Source organism: Lepisma saccharinum, chromosome 18 (genome assembly GCF_977018435.1).
Source record: "Lepisma saccharinum chromosome 18, izLepSacc3.1, whole genome shotgun sequence".
NCBI classification, from domain to species: Eukaryota; Metazoa; Arthropoda; class Insecta; order Zygentoma; family Lepismatidae; genus Lepisma; species Lepisma saccharinum.
Window position 1 is genome coordinate 19,154,795 of NC_139246.1, and position 19,306 is coordinate 19,174,100.

Consider the following 19,306-nt stretch of genomic DNA (forward strand, 5'->3'; position numbering starts at 1 on the left):
CAATGAAAATGGTGATGCACAAATCGCCTATTTCTTTTGCCGTTGGGTGTACGACTAAATGAAGATGTTCACACAGGAACATCTCTAACTGGGGCTCTAATCTGGAATCTTCATTGGCGAGATTCTGTGATTGGAACGGACGCAGTTTATTTGCACCACTGTTAACGGAGGAAACGGGAACTAACGGGAACTACACATTCAAAATGCGAGGCAGAGGGAGATTCGTCCAATGTACAGTCATTAGCAATAATGAGTTGAGTTGGTGTTTTAAGTCCACTTTATGCAGAGTAAGACTAATTGGGACTGGACCTACAGTTTAAAGTGGAATTCGAGCCACTATGAGCCTCCACCGGGTATCGAACCCTGGACCCCTTGATTACAAGGCAGCGACGATACCACTGTGCCATTGGGGGAGGACCTAAAGATAAGACATTTACATCCTGAAAGTAGTTATCTGTGTTTACTAACAAGTTCAGTCATCGAAGGCAACACATAAGGCCATGTAGAAAAGCGAGTATTGGTGGCGACTGTACAGCAGAAAAATTCTGAACGAGTATTTGAACTTTTGAGGAATTCTGTAAATAGCTACTGTTAAGAGCAAGTAACTAACTAGTTTTTGTTTTTTTGCAATAGAAGTAACACTATCGAGTTACTTTTACAGTTACGCTTTCGAATTGTAAACTTGAAAACTCGTAATGTGGCGGAAAAACTAAATTTGACAACTGTATCCAACTATGTGTCGTCTATGGATGCTAAGGTGAAAGTATTTTCGTGGAATCGGGAAAAGCTAGTCTTACAAGATGTAGAACATCCACACTTTATTGCAATTCGTCATTCTGATTGTGCGCGAAAACTTCAGAATTTGGGTGGATTGCTCCATTCGTTTGAACTTTGTAAGCGAGGTAGAATAAAGTCATTGTAGAGGGAATGGATTCTGCTGTGCTCCGAATGGGATGAGAAAGAAACAGGTGCAAGTGAAAATGATTTATTTTTTTGTTATTTAGCGCCGCATCGCCATTTTTGCCACTTACATCTAATCGCGACGATAAGAATGAGTGATACGATAAAACTGATACAGGTACACTCACAAAGAACACCCATACCCAGGGCAGGATTCGAACCCGAGACTCCTGGCGTCGTAGCGCGCCGCCCTACCTGCTTGGCCACGGAGGTCGGCGCAAGTAGAAATGATGCCACCACATGCAAAGTACCGTTGCTGACGATTTCTCGAATTGGATTCATTCAAGCCAAGTTGACTGTTTGCAAGTCTTCGTAATTTATTGTATTACAAATAATGATCGTTGATTGTGAAACTGATGAACGAACACTCGCAAAGAACACCCATGTCCTGTTGGGATTCGAACTTTGCATCATAGCGCGCTGTACTACCAACTCCGGGAATTTACAATTAGATTGACCTTCAGCGAAATTGTAAGCGTCACTTTTGGCTGCGAGGATGAGTGATGATTAGACTGAACTGATGACACACAAAGGAACACCAAGGCCAGGGCTCGAACCAGGAGCACCTCCGTTAGCGAGAGAAACCGCGCTTCTAATCATGGAAAAGTTCCCGCCAATGTCACTCCGTAACACGCGGCAATGGTTTAACACAGGTCACCCAAGTGGACACTAAAGAGGGATTCTCCTCCCACAAACACTACTGAAGCATACTTACAAACATGGCACGGGGTCAGCTACTTCCGAACGCTTTCCTACACATACACGAACATACAAATTTCTCAACAACACATCGACAACGCTACAGAGCACAACATGTTCACTACACAGACCACAGTCCCACAAAACACAACGCACAGGTAGTAATTGCTACGCGGTTGCTTCCATGTGGACGATCGCCTCAGCTCCCCTGTTCTGCCTGACTGCTCCATGTTGTCGTCGCACCGGTGGACGCCACACAACTGTCTGCAGCATCCCGATCGAGTGCCCGCCACACACACGGTAAGCCATCGCCAACCCACACGGGCGACAACGCGCAGGAACGCCTCCGTGTGACATTTGCACAAGAATCTAGTCGCTCACTCAGACACCAAGGGTGTTGAGAATAACGCAACAAATACTGAAGTTCGTGCTTTGTTTCAGTTTCTGCAAGAATAATTTTGCCAATAAAGTGGAAAAATGTGGGTTATGGAATGAATACCCGCGAAACGGATTAAGCGCGTATACAAATCAACACCGGAATACGCGCGAAAGGAACAGTTTAATGCATTAATCGCGAAAACAAACTAACACCGGAATAAGCGCGAAAAGAAACGAACACCGGAATAAACGCGAAAGGAACAACAGCGAAATGCATTAATCGCGAAAACAAACTAACACCGGAATAAACGCGAAAACTAACACCGGAATAAGCGCGAAAAGAACAACAGCGAAATGCATTAATCGCGAAAACAAACTAACACCGAAATAAGCGCGAAAGGAACAACAGCGAAATGCATTAATCGCGAAAACAAACTAACACCGGAATAAACGCGAAAACAACGAACACCGGAATAAGCGCGAAAGGAACAACAGCGAAACTGATTAAGCGTCAAAACAAACACCGGAATAAGCGCGAAACGAACAACAGCGAAACGCATTAAGCGCGAAAACAAACAAACACCGGAATAAGCGCGAAAGGAACTGCGAAATGCATTAATCGCTGAAACAAACTAACACCGGAATAAGCGCGAAAAGAACAACGGAGAAACCAAAATTGAACGTCTGAATAAGCGCGAAAGGAACAACAGCGAAACGGATTAAATGTGACACCAAAATTGGAAACCTGAATAAGATGAAAGGAACAACCGCGAAAGTTCGCGGTTGTTCTGTCCCTTCTGCGCGAAGATAACGAAATTTCACGTCCAAGCACTTGGTCAAGGTTACAGTGTAAACAATGTGGCATTAGAGAATCCAATGAAGGGAGAAGAATGCGTATTCTACACAAAATACCCCCCCCCAAAAAAAAAATTGCAACCAGAAGGAAGGAGTCCACTCACTATGCTCAGTTAGACTTATAGGGACTGGAGCTATTAGTTTGTACACTCAAGAGTAAATTACAATTTTGTGGTTGAAAAACACGTAGATTCCAAGTTATAAGATGTCCTGAAAAACAGCCCTGCATCGGTATTGTATTGCCGGTTTAATTCTACCGGGAATCGAACTCTGAACCCACTACCACTGCAAATAGGCAAACTGGGCCAGGAGTAGTAAATCTTTTTATAAAAATATACAAAAGATCTGAGCACAGACGTTTCCGGACACTGAGTCCAGGGAGCTTACCGTATTTGTTCACGTTTTTTTATCAATAAAGAAATAAAATGTATTTTTATGAATTAACCGCAATTAACGTTTCGATAAGTACGTTGTCCATGCAATTTGTGTGAATATATTTTTTCTCAGCATCAATTTTTTTACTTTCCAAGTCGAGCTGGTGAACTAAAACAAAGCCACTTTCAAAGCTTTAATGCAAGAATCGAAACCAGGCGCTCTGATTGGCTGCGAATATTTCAAATGGTAGTAAGATTTTTATAATTCGTGCGTGAACGCTGTGCCACAATAATTCAAACACAGTTTTCCACGTTAAACTGTGAAATGTGCCATGCTTTATAATGTGGTAAACGTGACATGTGTCTGGTAGCCCTCTAAGTAGTTCAAAGGGCGTGTAAAGAGGTCACTAGTGTGCACGTTCTTAGGGCTGATGTGCGGAACGATGCGATTTCGCAACACTTTCGCTTTTGGCACTTACAACGTTTACCACTTTTAGTCCTCAACTTACCATCGAACGGTAATACCACAATAATGCAAGATGTATATGTTAAAATACTGCACACACGGGAAACCATCCGTTAAGCCGAAACGCATTATGCATAGTGCAACCCCAACTGCCGACAAGCGTGGTGGAGTGGTTAGCACAGTGCGCTACAACGCCAAGGGTCCCAGGCACGAGTGTTCTTTTATGAGTATCTATTCATCAATTTCACCCTATCACTCATCATCATCATCATCATCGCAAGCAGACGAAAGTGGCAGAAAAGCGAAGTAAAATAAACCAAATCAATCCGTACAGCCATGTCATGAAATAAAGAATTTGCTGTTCCTCAATAATTTACATTTAAAAAATACATGTTCCTCAGGGAAGGGGAGGGGCACCTGTTCATAAAGGCAGGTGGCAATAAGCAGAACACCTGTCGCTGGCCTTGAGACCTTGACCTCAAGAGGACATTATGTCCGTTCTTTTTTATTGCCGTGCGCGCGCGTCAACACCATGGCTCTCTCCAAAGGGCAGGGCCTGTCAGGGTGACGCGTGATCAGCGCATCGAGTCCCATCGCCGTTGTTTTCTGGCTTTCGAGACCGGAGACCGCTACTTCTTTCCAAGTAGCTCCCCACTTGTCCTAACAATGCTGGGTTAACGACGTTAATTTGGGGTGCTCTTGCCGAGAATCGAACCCGGAACCGCTCACACCAAAGGCGAAAGCGCTATTTGACTACACATGTAAAGCCATTATGAGAATACACTAAACGCACATGTTCTGGCAGGTATTAGAACCAAACTCCTCACAGATACGTATAGTTTCTTTTTACAATGGTTGTTAGCACTGGAGTTGCTAAGTAGCAGTAAAAAAACAGTTCCAGATAATCTCTACAGAGAGCATGCCACAAGCCACCTTTCTCGAGAAACGCCCATTCCCAAGTCGAGGATCGTATCGGGAATATTTAGTTGGAGGCTCGGTTATCTGTCTACATGCCCAAAATTTGGATCACGGTGCTTCATTACAGTGGATTACAAGAAGCACTGCGTTTGGTCGCACGTTGAACAAAGATTGGCAATAGTTTCTACACTTAATCCCTGCATCCTGAGGCCCAGTTGTTCTGCAATGTTTATTCTACAGAGTAGTAGGTATTTGACACCAAGACATTAAACTTGTAAGTTGTACTCAAAAGATAATTCTAATTCATATTAGATTACCTCTATGAATATAAACACTACCTTGGTTCCTGCCAAGTTATTTGGTCACACTTCTGGCCACAAGGTACCAGCATAAAACAAATTAGGGTATCAACCAGCATTTAATCAGAGGGTGATCCTGAGGAGTAAAGGCAGTGCTGATCACACTTCCCTAGTATTTATTTACTTTATTTTACTTCGCTTTTTGTGCCACTTTTGACTAATTTCCGAAGATGGGAATGAGTGATGATATGATGAAATTGATGAATGGACACTCACAAACATACATGCCCAGGTTGGGGATTCAACCCTGGGACCCCCTGACGTCATAGCACAATGTGCTAACCACTCTGCCACGGGGGCTGGCATTCCCATAGCATTAATTGAGAATGTGTGGGTCCCTACCCAGACACCCAAAATCTCCATTCATAGCATGGTTCAATTCAGAGGCTGATAACTTTGCCTTCCATTACAAGATAAATTACATCTTTATCACTTGAATTTCCAAACTACTTTCAATGTAATTACTGCACTGTTATATTTGTATTACAGTAAGCTACTTGCAGGGGTGACCGGTGGTAAGAACGACAAACCCTCAATTGTTGTAGGTTTTCATGACTGGATTACACTACTCAAAGCTCTCCCAATTTCCTCACGATGATGGTGACTATTGGTACATAAACTGGCCAAAATCTCAAGAGTAAAGTTATGATTCCCCCATGAGAGACAACCAGCCAAGCCCAAATACTGATGCCTTAGTCACACAGTCACGCTGCGGCACATGAAATATACACAATCACCTTTTTTATTTATGGATGGTAGTGAAAGGAGACCATACAAGAGTTCTATCTACTTGCCAGAGATCTATTAACACCACTCTTGTTAGTGTCTCCAAGTCTTGAAATACATAGCACAAAGAGCATATACAGTGGGTCGGTACACACTCTTGCACAGAGTATTGAGGTTATTAATGTAAATAACTTCTGGACAACATTTCTCTGGAGCTTCATTTCATAAAAAAAACCTTATTATTATGAATGTATGAAACAATGCTGCAAAGGTTAGTTGCCACTAACAACAAAAATATATAATAATAATAATCAGGTTGATTCCTTGCATAGTAATGTAATTTTCTGTTTGCAAATGTTGGATATTGTAGTTTACCAAATTCTCACATATTCACATATCTATTCTCATCTCAAATTTATAGACGCCTGTCTTATCAGTCTTATGTCTACATTTGTCTCTAGTTTTTTTTATTATTATTATATTTATTGTACAATCTTCAGAGATGTCCAATTGTTTCATATTTAAAATGTTTCAAATGCAGCAATGATATCAGAAAAGTAAGTAGGGAGGCCTAAATGACAATTTGATTTGGATATCTAGTTTTGATTGCTGGGGGTAGTAAAAGGTGTAGACTGGTCATTCAGGGGACTTCCACCATCATCACTGATTGCATAACTTCTACATTTAAAAGTGACATACACATGCACATGTAAGATAAAAACAACCAATGGTCAAAAAACATCTCTCATGGGTGCTATACCATGTGCAATTAATTAGCTAGTTGTAGAATATGGCATTAGAAACTTCTAGGACCAAAACTGGGGTTGCAACTAAAAAAAAGTGCAGCTACACATGACAAAGTCAAAATTTAAAAGCCCTCCCCAAAAAAGCTTACCTTTAATAAAAAAAACACCCAATAAAAATATCCAGCTTTTCTCCAACTCTAGTCAACTTGCCAAGCATTCATAAACATTGAAACACGTTACGAACTTAATCCATACAAAAATGTAAAATATACTGTTCTGTATATAAACACTTTCAAATTAATTTCTGCATATTCATTCAAATCATTAGAATCCAGTTACCAAATCAGAAAAAAAAATGAGTAGGGAGAGTAGGAGACAAGTGTGAGAATGTTTACTGGGTGCAATCACATTAAATATACCCGTAATTGTGCCACTGAAATATATGTGTGTTAAAATTTGTTCGCAGAATAGATTTTGCCTCTTTGGGGCCAGAGAACAGCGAGTTGAGGAGAAATAATTGAAATGCACAAACTATAAAGACCCAAGCCATAATGATCACTGCAAGCAATTCCTATCTATGTGAAAGATTTTATTAGCATGTCATACCATTTGGACACACATTGGATGTCAAAAGAATTTTAAAACAGATTGGCAGAGAGGTGGATTATGGTCAGGAGCAAGCATTGGAGATTTTCCCACTGATTTTGTTAACACAAATCTATGATAAACATTACAATGTTTATTAATTATTTCATTTCAACCAGTGAATTCTCAGTCTGCAGTTGTACTGCAACAGCACCACAGCCATGATTTAATAGTCCACAAAACAAAGACAGGGCATGCAAAACTGAAGAACACCCTAATTTTTCAACATTTCCAAACTGTATTATTCTAAAACAAATTACCGAAATGGGAAGCTTCAAAACCCCAACTACCTAACACTACCCAGACTTAAAACACACACACAAGTAATATGATTGTGTATTCTTTTTAGACTTGATGTGTATATACACCAGAATAATTTTCCACATTATGACATGCTCAATGCAACCACATAACCACTATACGACAACTATGAGTATAACCAAGAAAACTGCCAAAGGTAATAATCATACATGAAAACAGCTATGAAAGAAAGAAATTAATACTTACACTTTAATAATGCAGCTTACAAGACCTACTTGTTCAGGTACTAAACGGGAATCGTGAATTGCAACTCAAAAGTATAAAATACAAGCAAGCTAACTTATGAGATATGGACATGCAGTTGTTGAGAATTTCTCGACTATTAGCCATGCACTATTTTCTGGAAGTACAGAACATCAATAGTGTTAGTTTACTATACCAATTTATGTTCAACTTTATGGAGTCAGAAAAGGTCGCTTTAACTGTACTGCTCGTGGGATGCATGTCTAGAAGCATAAAGAAAGACACTATCAGAACATGAAAACTGCTACAGTGAAACTAAAATCCAAGGCAAGCAGCAAACATTAGAGCATCAAGCCTGCACACACCTATTCAAAGCTTTCCTTCCTCATCCCTAGCAAACTTACCACAGAAGGCAACGGAACTTTGATGAACATCCATCCCTATCTTACACAATTCAAACACCTAAGTGCATAAGCTCATTACAAATACATGCCAAAGATGGAACCTCAGAGGAACACCCAAGACACAGTAAGGAAGGATTTAAGGACAGGGACATGTCACTCAACGTCACACACAAGTTTGAGATGTTAACGCAAGACGTTCAGAAAAATCAAGAGACATACACTAGACAAAACATTTCCACTGCACTTTGTTGCAATATACTACATATCAAATGCACCAACAGAATTCAAACACTGGTAAAATGAGAAGCCATTATTTCAACGAACTGCAAATGTCTTGAATGTTATATGCAACAAAAAGTACAATCTTACCTGAAAGAATATTACTGGAAACATGAGCCAATTAAATTCATCCCCGAAATTCAATAACAACTCTACATCTACACACTTCCCTCTCCGAGCTAGTTTATCACCACGATCATCAGTCATCTGGGAAACAGTTAGTCAATAGGCTTCACTCACTGGGTTTCCAGTGGTTTATAGTTTGTGGGGGGGAGTACTTTTTTATTTGAGTGGTGGTGAGGCACTGGACAGTACTAAATAAGATTTTCATAGTAATAGCACCATTGATTTGTGGTGGGATGGTCACTCATATTAAACATTAATGGTGGTTCACTAACTTTTGTTTAAGTATGTCCAATTCATGGTGGAAGCTTCTGTTGCACCATAAGGCTCTGTACTCTTAACTAATAATTGCCAATATTTTTATGAAAGAAAAAATGACAAAAGGCTTGCACAAGTCATTAAACAAAATACATATGCAAATTAATTTAAAATACGTGCAACAAGTACTAATTGGTAGTATCAGGATGAGGTGGTGGTGGTGAATGATGACTCAATACGCAGTTAAAATACTCATACCCAGACCAGAACTGAAATCGAGGACGTTAACTTTTGGGATCACGAATATACTAATCAACGTGCTTTGTTGCCATGGCCACTTTTCATTTAATGATATGCATGTTTCTTGTAGGTTACAACTTCATAAAATAACCTGATGAGCACATTCATATAAATGATTTACAATTGAGCCACTTTGGCTCTTCGAACATGTTACATTTTCAGCATTTTACAAAGGTATGTTATAAACTACACTTGTTTTGTTTAAAATCATTGTGGAGATGTGAGCCTTAACATGCTGTCTTACATGAATCTAATATTTGTGTTTGATGATTGTCTTAGTTCCTGTACAAATTCATCAAACAATCAACATGTGTCACATTTTAATATCTGTGATGCAGATCTGATAAATTTCTTCATACATAATTTCAAACAAAAAATATGCTTCGTGCAAGACATGTTATGGCTTCAATTTCTGCAATTGATTTTATGTGTCGTTTAAATATACTGCACTAAAAAGATAAATATATACCATCCATGACAATGCAGTGTTAGAAACTGATCATACATTGTGTCTCCATCATAACCAACTCATTGATACATATCATCGCATTCCCTCTGCCCTATACCTGAAGGTGATCGTGGATGTCAACCATGCATTGGTTGTAGTTAACCTATAGAAAAAGCTTACAGTTCAGTTGTTGTTTTTTTAAATTTAATACCATCCGTTTTCCATGCCTCTTTTAATGAACTAGCTGCTATGAGAAACCCGATTCCACAAACTAATTCGACCAAAATGTGTGCTCAAAATATAGCTTATAACAGGGTGCAAAATTTCCGGTCACCAGGTCGCCATCGACGACCAAAAGTTTTGGGCTGGCGACTAAAATTTTGTTGTTTCAAATGTGTGTCAAACATGCCTCAAGACTTCACCTCTTGAGAGAAACGGCAGAAGTTATAGAAGAAATTCTAAAACTCAGTGATATCCAAAAGGAAGAGAGGAAGAGAGAGAGAGAGAGAGAGAGAGAGAGAGAGAGAGAGAGAGAGAGAGAGAGAGAGAGAGAGAGAGAGAGAGAGAGAGAGAGAGAGAGAGCTCTCTCTCTCCACACTATTAGGTGGTTAGCGAGCAAAGAACGTGCAGTAAGAGGTCTCTTGCAATCATGGAAAGCTGTTGTGGCCCATCTTGAACAGGTGGCCCATGGAAAATACAATGATGGCGCTTAAGGTAAGGATTTGCTGAAAAGTTTGAAGCAATTTAAATTTGTCAAGCTTCTGTACTTCCTTTTGGATTTCTACGGGAAATTGAACCCTTTAAGCCTGGCACTACAAAATAAGAATCTTTTGATTTCATCTCTGAAAATAAGAATTGAACACTGTATTTCAGTTTTGGCTGACCTGGAATCTAATATTGGACCAAGCGAACAAGATTTCTTGGACCATGTATCCATTTCAGGGAAGATCAGGGATGTGCAGCTCACAAAGATTCAAAACGGAGAGCGAGGGTTTCAGACTGTTAGAGGAAACTTAATTAACAATGCGAAGGTGTACATCACAGAAAGATTGCAATCTATATCAACAGATGCGATTGCATCTCTGCATGTTTTCGACACCTTGGGTTGCCCTCCCAAAGAAAATATTCTGTTTGGGATAGAAGAAATAAAGAAACTCTACATATACTTAAACCCGAGCCTTTATAATGAGAAAATGGATGTTCTGTCAGCAGAGTGGACAGAATACAAACTTTTGTTTCCTTCTTCAGCTTTGAATCAGACACTGGAGAAGATCCACAGTGTGGAGTGTTCAGCAAGATTCCCCAATTTGCTCCAGATTTTGACATTTTGTGCTATTCTACCAGTTAGCACAGCTTCATGTGAGAGAGGTTTCACCTGTCACAACAGACTCAAACCCTCTGAAGACTGAGACACTGGATGATTTGCTCAGAGTTTCTGTAAACGGACCCCCCCCCCCCTTCCCTGTCAGAGTTTGACCCAGCAGTTGCGATTGATTAGTGGTGCTTCAGTGCAGAACGACAGCGCTACACAAACATTAATTCCTAACTTTTTAATAATTGGTCATATTTTTATTATTTATCAATATAAAACAGTGGCGACCAACTGGTGAAGTATTTTGTATACTGATCTCTAGAGCTCAGATTTGTATGTAATTACATATTCTATTCCTTTCTAGATAAATACCTTGAACAGGAAAATGCCAAAGAATTATACACCTGACATGGTTTTGCTTAAGTTTTATGTTACAAATTTTCCAGGATATTATATATTTGCTAATTTACTTTACATAAAACAACATATTTCGCTCATTTTTTCCTATTTTGATCCTTATTCCTATATTTTCGAACTATGAAACATGATGAATAATATTTGTAACTCATGTGATGTCATATTTTTCTAATCAAATAGATGCATAGTGCTAACAGTTACCTAAACTTCAATGCCACGTTGAAAGACAGGGTGAAGAAAAAAAAACCGGCAACTGTTATTTATTGAATGATGCTGGAGTTGCCCCTTCCTCCTTCTGGTTACCTATTTTAGTCTCACTTTTAAGGTTTAGCCAAAGCATCTAGAAACTAGACATCAGTGGACAATAAAGCTACTTTCCTGTACGTAGAGAGCTACACAATATGTTCCCTTGTACAAAAAGTACAAAGGTGGTAGCTATGTATTTTCATTTGATTGTTCTTTCTGCTCTCCTTATTTCAATGCAGTCGGAAATTAGACAACTGTGCCAAATTTGAAGCTGAAAGTGTTCAACAATGACTGCTGCTTGTAGTAAATAGAGTAGCTCAAATTTAAACAATACTCTGATATATATCTAGCAGAATTCTTGAAATTGCTTGGATACTCGATTACTATTAATATTACATATTCTTTGATACTACATATTTTATCAATTATTGTTACATATTCATGTACTTTGATATCACATAAAAATCCGGGGTCTACTGACCACATATTCCTCTTGTAGTTTACGAGGGTTATTACAAGCTTTTGAACATGTTTTTGGATGCAACATTTTTGGAGAACACACCCTACCAGTAACACCATAAATACTATACAATAGATTCTAATTTAAGGCCGACTCTACTATATCACTGCAATTTTTAAAATTCGGCTATAGGTTGTCCAGCGAAAAGAATAGACTGTTAGGTTATGAGAACAGCGTTGCCGCTTGCCGAAGGGGCAAATAACGGACCTGCTGGCAGTGAAAGACCACACAAACATGCGTGACACTTGAATCGCGAGTACGTACAAATTGAAGAAATAAGTTCATGGTTAGCTATTATTAAAAACAAGAAACAAATTCACAAAATTACATAAACTGAAAGAATAGTTCTTAATGAACTTACTTTCTCGCACATGTCACTCCAGAGGGTTAATTCCTTCGATTGCAGAATCATCACCAGAATCATTTTCTTCTGTCAGATCATCACTCTCACTGGAATCTTCACCCAAGTGGATTATTATCTGATCAACGTCATCCTGCAATTCATCTGCATTTCACATTTCCTTCTCTATGTCCATGACATTTTCTACGTAATTTTGCCAATTTTTAACTGTTACTGTCTTAAATGATTCAGTAATTAAATTTTCAATGTCCTTAGTTTTGAATGTAGTGTTGTTACACCGTACATAATGTTTAACCTGTGACCACACAAGTTCAATCGGGTTCAGTTCGCAATGATGTGGGGGCAAACGAAGCATCATATGGCCCATCTGATCGATCTTATACTTGTCTTACGTACGTAAGTTCCAGAAGATCTCTCCGTAACATGTCGTCATCATAACGAATGCCATGAGATTTCAACCATTCTCTTAAATCATTCTTCTTCCACGAGGTTGTCGGCATTGGCTCTTGCTTGCAGCTATGATACGAGGCATTGTCAACAACAACAGATCCTGGAGGAAGATTGGCGAGCAACTGTTTCTCCATCCATTTCATCATGGGCATCTGCTGTACTCTTTTTGCACTGAAACACAAGTTGGGCATTTTGCAGAAAACCGCATTTGTTACCCACATGCACTAAAGCGTATCGCGCTCCACAAGATGTTGAATTTTTTAATACGAACGCTTGTTTTGCAGTTGTAATTGTCTTGTTTTTACATTCATAATTGACTGAGGTCCCGGTGTTCAACCAGGATTCAGTGTAAACAATATTTCTATTTTCATGCCTAACTTCCTAAGTTCTCTTAAATATTTAGGGCGAAGAGATATTAAATCTTCTCTTTCCATTAGCATGGATTTGTTGACCCTTTTCTCATACGAAAAGCCACGTTCTTTGACGAAGACATGAAACGTTGATCTTCTAAAATTCGGTAATGTGGAGTCAGAATTAACAGCAGCAAGAACCGAATTAAGTGTTGGGGGTTAGTTTTTAAAAAAGAATTCGTGAACTTTACGTCGCAAAGCACTTCTGACAAAATCATTATATTTTACATTCCTACTTGTAATTGGCGCTTTTCCTGGGTCGTTTCTTACCTGGTGTTCACCTCAATCAGAACTTTAAACACAGCAGCCCATGAAACTCCCAATGCTTTCGCTGTCTCGCTTGGTGTGTAACTGTTTCTCCTCCCCTTAAGAGTCTGCCTTGTGTGGGTACAAGTACTTTCAATTAAATATGTATAAATATCGCCAAACATAACAGCGGGCAACAAAACTAATGTCATCCTGGAATTTTCCTGTATTACTTGTTGTGTGTCCGTCCAGTGAATCTTAAATACTTGAATGAAATACCCGCCTACAGTAATATTTGGACCTAACCCGAAGTTACTGTGTTAAATTTCCACAATTGATTGTGCAATTTGATTTGTCTTTACTCGTGGGTAGCCCCTATATACATATATATATGTATCAAAATTACAGAATATTACATGTGATATTTCAATTAACAACAATAAACAATCCAATATGTAATCCACACAACAAACATCATGATATATGATTTCCGTTATGCAATATATCGTAGTGGCAAGAATGACTAGATTATAGACTCCTATCCACAGGTTGGTTACTTCATCAAAATCATTGGGACAGAATCATATACAAAAGGCTGATCGGGCTATATCTGACCGATTTGGCAACACTGCTGCCACGTGTGTAATAGCGCCAGAACCTTGAAACCAGTGTTGTGTCTGAGCTTGCAGTTGCCGGAGCGTCGTGTTCGTGAAATGCTGCTGAAAATTAAGTTATTGGGAAGGGTACATAATGGCTCTTTTTCATGCACATTTTCGTACAACCAAATAGCAAAACAGTGTCGGGAAAATGGTTTAACCATCGAGTGACCACAGCTAAACACAAATGGTGCTCAGGCAGAAACATTCACCAACAAAAGCGGTCCCATCGAGGTTGCCAGCGAAAGTGTTGTCTGAGGTGCTTCATGGAATTCGGCGAATTGCAGTCCAGAAGAATCCACAACCTAACGTGTCATGGCCCAGAGGTTTAATGTGGCACAGTTTCCCCGCAGGGAATCATCATTGTTGCCGGATACGGTTCCGAGGGGAAGTTTGAGATACGAAATACTAAGGTGATTACTGGCAATTTCCATGAATCCATTAAGATCACCCCTCCGGTTTTATCAGGATATGGAACAGGAAAGAGGAAATCTGTTATTCCCTTTCACGGCATTCCTGTCAAAAGCCTTTATGCCAGCCTATGCAAAACCTGTAAGGAGGAATGGGATGGAATTCCTATGCATGTACTCCAACATAGTTTGTTGCATAGATAGTCCATAATGCTGGTAGTCCCATAGAACACAACCGGTGCTAGCAGCATGGCTTTTCATAGGTTAAGTAAACTTTAAGTTTACAACCCGATCAACCACTGTATTCAAGGGTAATGTCACAGTAAATTGGGGCATCCGGTGAGCCTACACTAGATTGTGTTGCAGCAATTGGTGCTAAAAGTGAGCAACGCGTCAAGCATTCAATCTTGGTGCACTTTGTAACATCACATGTTCTGGGAATATTACTGTAACAGGTCAAATACAAGAAGGCTAGATTGAACCTTCTCATCAATCCCTGAATATTATATATTCTGAATTTTTTCGGGGGGGGGGGGGGGCACTGTACAACCTCGAGAATTGTTTAATTTTTTATGGGTCCTTGGTCACTTCCTCCACCCTCGATTTTGCTCGGGAATTTTTGTTTTTTATGAAGAACAAAATTCTGGAGTGCAGAAAGAAGTATTTACCATTGTACAGCCATTTAAAGTTGAGATGTAGCCGTTTGAGGTTGCAAGGTTGAACTATACTCCTGGCCATGTTAGTTTCGTATCACTAGCACAGATTGATATATGTAAAAGTCGGTTTTTCAGGGCTATACCTAAAGAAATTTCATAAAAATTGCTGGCTCCAAATTTTCTGAAGATTCCCTGGGGTAATTGACCTACCCCCTACTGCTTCCGTGGCACTGCATCCGCTCCGCTATGGCTACCTGCCTTTCTCTGTAAAGTCCCTTTTAAAGGCATGTACGTAAGTAATTTTAATGTTATAAAAATGTAAGTTACGTAGCATGTAGATCTCTAAAAATTACCTTCCGTGCTAGTTTGAAACCCCCTTTCTTAGAAGAAACTTCATTTGGGACAAAAATAATTTAAATGTGCTGAATTCGAGGGTGGAGGATGTGACCATTGAGCCTTATTTATCAACATTTCGATGTTTTACGTAATATAAACTTTGTCTCAGAGTGTGAAAACACCAATAACAGAGATATAAGTATGGCCCGCATAAATAAAAACCAGCCATCTCCGAGTACTTTAGCAGCTTTTTATTAGTAAAAACCTTTGTATGCACACTAAATGCCTTCATGCTCTTCTGCTTCACGGTAAGTTAACAACGTACTTTACTTCACAATAACGCATTTCACAAAAACAACTGAAAACATTTATAAACAACATGATCTTCAAAAAAATGTAATATTTGCTCCAGGAGACACACAGGGTGAATGGTACAGTTTCACTTTCCTTTATCCAGAACCATGAACATATTTTTACATTATGGTATCAAAAATATATCTTGTACAAAGTACTCCTAAAATCTGCAGGTTAAGACACCATTGGTTCCACACAAAAAAATTAATCTGGTTTCAAAGAACTGGCAGGTTTCTTGAAACAAACAAAAAAACAACAATAATAATAATAATAGTCAAGTAGCCCATTCAAGTATTACTATCCTAAGATTGTATTGGGCATGAAACTTAGTTTTATCTCAAGCCCACTTTTGTGCACTGGACTGGCCCTATAGTTTAAAACAGGTTCCGGCAGGTGATTCAAACCCACACCCTAAACCCTTAATGTATATATAAAATACTCTGTCTAAATTTACTACAAAATTAGAATACTAAAATAAAGCATACATAAAACAAAAAACTTTTAATTTGATTGAATAACGACTGGATGCTTATGTTCCAAGATAAACAGTACTCATTATATACATCAGGTTTGTGCCGACCTTCATGGCAGAGTGGTTTGCACAGCACGATACTGCATCTCAGGTTCGAATCCCGGCCTGAGTATTCTTTGTGAGTGTCCCATCATATGCTCATCATCGTAGTCAAAAGTGGCAGAAAAGCGAAGGAGAAACCAAATCAATAAAATACAAAGCGAAGGAAAAAACGAAATCAATAAAATACATCAGGGTTGTAGATTAATAAAACCATTATTACTTTGCAACTAAAACAAATCAACTATGATATAAATATCGTACAATCTTCACATCTCACTATCAATAATTGCAACATTCTTTTATTTTCACAATCTCAGTGTCGAAACCGGTTGCATTCTAACATCCGCACAGTAGGCGGGATCTGATTGCCGTAATTATTTCATATCATATTTCATAGTGCACGAAGACAAACACACGTCAATTTAATTATTAGCGCCCTGGGGCAAGCGCGTGCGCGCACATGCAAATACAGGTGACATTGCTACAAAATTAACCCAACCGCTATCAGTTGGAGAATGAACCAGTACTTCCAAAACTTTAATAAAATAAAAAAAAATAAAAAAACGAACTGCTATGAAGTCAAAATACTATACCGTTGACGTTGTCATGTGAACCGTTTGACATTAGCGCATCAACTCCTGAAAAAGAAAAGTCCCACAACCACATCTGAAAAAATAAAACAGTGAAGCAAATCTGCCGACACATTTCCCTCGTAATGCTGAACAAATTCGAAATAGGTTTAAATAATGACATAACGGCAAACCTTATAAATTTACTATTCTCAAGGCGCACAGTAACTCGTACGTCCACTTGCTGCATTGTGGACGTCTTCCGATGGGGTAACGCATTTTCGTTATAATACTTTCGCAACTAACACCTATCAATATGTTCATTTCAGAAATGTGTAGAAAATCAAATAATCAGTTTATTCGACGCAGCACAGATGGCAGTAAGCACAAGACGGGAAAATTGGTAGCCAACCACCGACTACAAAACGATGCAGAGGGAAATGTGACCGATATATAGCTAAAACTCAAAAAATAATTAAAATAATAGCTTACCTGTTGTACTACAAAAATTCAGACACACAGCACTATTAAATCTTGAGCCAAGATAGATTATTCTAGAAGCTTTGATTTTACTTTCCAAACTTAAACGAAACACTTGAATTATTCCTTGTCACTAAGTTAGCAGTCGGCTTGCAGAACTCCGCTCATTGAAACCCGGCTCCACGCTTTCTATTGGCTGAGAGCCGGAGTCCTCTACCAGAGTCTTCTATCATCCCATGATTCCATGCAATCTGCTATGTTTCAAGAACGAAAATCGATATCCGCAAATACGGGCAGCAGCAGAAGACACGGCACGTAAATGCTTTAAATGCATTTTGTCTGAATGTTATAAATTTGTATACTAGATCCAGACAATAAAAATATTTATTTCATGAGTGAAAAAAGTGCAGATTTGTATAAAATGTTATTACGAAGCGGAACATAAACCTTCTTTCGTGTAACATACTTGTTGACTGCATGAGAAGCATGTCATGAATATATTTTTAGATAGGTATTAAGAAATTATTGACTTTTCTGAAATTATGCACAATTGGTTTATAGCAGGTTGAGGTAGAATATCTTAGCATTGCACGGAATGTGTCACTCACATGGTGTTAGCATATAAGTTGGTTTTTAATCTTACTATTTGCAATGTCTTCCTTCGGTGGAAAACCTTCATTTCTCAAACAAGTTTTTAAATAAAAAGTCTGAAACCAATTTTTGGAAAACAAATCAGTGACATTAACAGAAAAGTTTAGAGTTTTCAATTTCTTTCCGCGGTTCAACAACGACCATACCGCGTCAAACTGACACAGGTTCGAGTCCTGGTCGAGCCTGAATTTCTCGATTATATTTTTACGTAGTATGTCCACATTTTTCCAACGGTGGTTTTAAGTTCGTATTTAGTAGGGTGTAAGAGCAGTGGCGTAGCGCATTTTTCTGTGCCTCCCCCGCAAGTAAATTATTGTGGGCCCCTTAGTGAAAAAATCGATAGTCCTGTAACATATATTGTATATCATTGATGATGTCAGAAGGTAGGATGGACGTACAATAATTAGCTAGTCCGTCTCACTCCTACCCCGACACACACACGTACAGTTCTACGGGAAATTAACTTTTACCCCAAATATCCTGCTCTCTAATTTTTATTATCGTCTAATATACATTGTAGTAGCTTCTGGAAACTACATCAGGATGATATAATTTCTGAACGTACAATTGGAAGAAGAAATTTCAAATATTATATTTTACTTCAAAGCAGTAGCACAGCCAGGATTCTTTCTTGGAAGAGGGGGGAGGCCAAATATTATATTTCTTCTTGATAATTAAAAGAACAATTACATATATATAGTATTGAAAAATGCTGTTTTGGGGAACTGACATCTACTATAGAAAGAGATAGTAACGGATTCGTCTGGACATAGGTAATAGAGGAGCAATGGGGCTCTATTCATTGAAAAATCCATCCATAGGCACCAACTTTAGGCTGGCAAGGCCTTTTATGCCCCCTAAATTCCTCAAGAAGTATATACAGTATACATAAAATGAAAATATTGTTATCAATCTTGTCCTACCAATGAAGTTGGTGCCTCTGAATGCGTCAATTAATGAAAAGACGATCGAATGGACTTGATCCTCAGAACATTGTTGCCACATAGACACTATGTTTAATTTTAATGTCAGTGAACCTCGATATTATTAATCATAATTGTAACGATGCCATATCTTTTCGATATAGGCCTACCACAGAGCATACATTGCTTAGACGTTTTCATGAAATGAGACCTATATTTTATAGATCATAGAGATCAAAATGTTTTTAGGGATAATTTGCATAAGACTAATGCATTGTCTCCACGTTGATCCA

General features: G+C 38.8%; 1 protein-coding gene across 2 annotated transcripts in view; it reads right to left on the reverse strand.

Annotated features, from left to right (window-relative positions):
• LOC146002432 (dynein light chain 1, cytoplasmic) overlaps positions 1 to 17,633 on the reverse strand; it is a 45,616-nt gene extending 27,983 nt beyond the window's left edge. Inside the window, exon 1 of one of the 2 annotated variants that reach the window (XM_083140259.1) lies at positions 17,452 to 17,633. Coding sequence is in view for 1 of the 2 variants with exons in the window: in XM_083140258.1 (XP_082996384.1) it covers positions 17,154 to 17,209 (56 nt within the window). In the remaining variant the exon portion in view is untranslated. Of the gene's footprint in view, positions 1 to 17,153; positions 17,283 to 17,451 lie in introns of those variants that run through there. The other variant, XM_083140258.1, reaches the window with a different exon arrangement.
• Between the last annotated feature and the right edge of the window lie 1,673 nt (positions 17,634 to 19,306).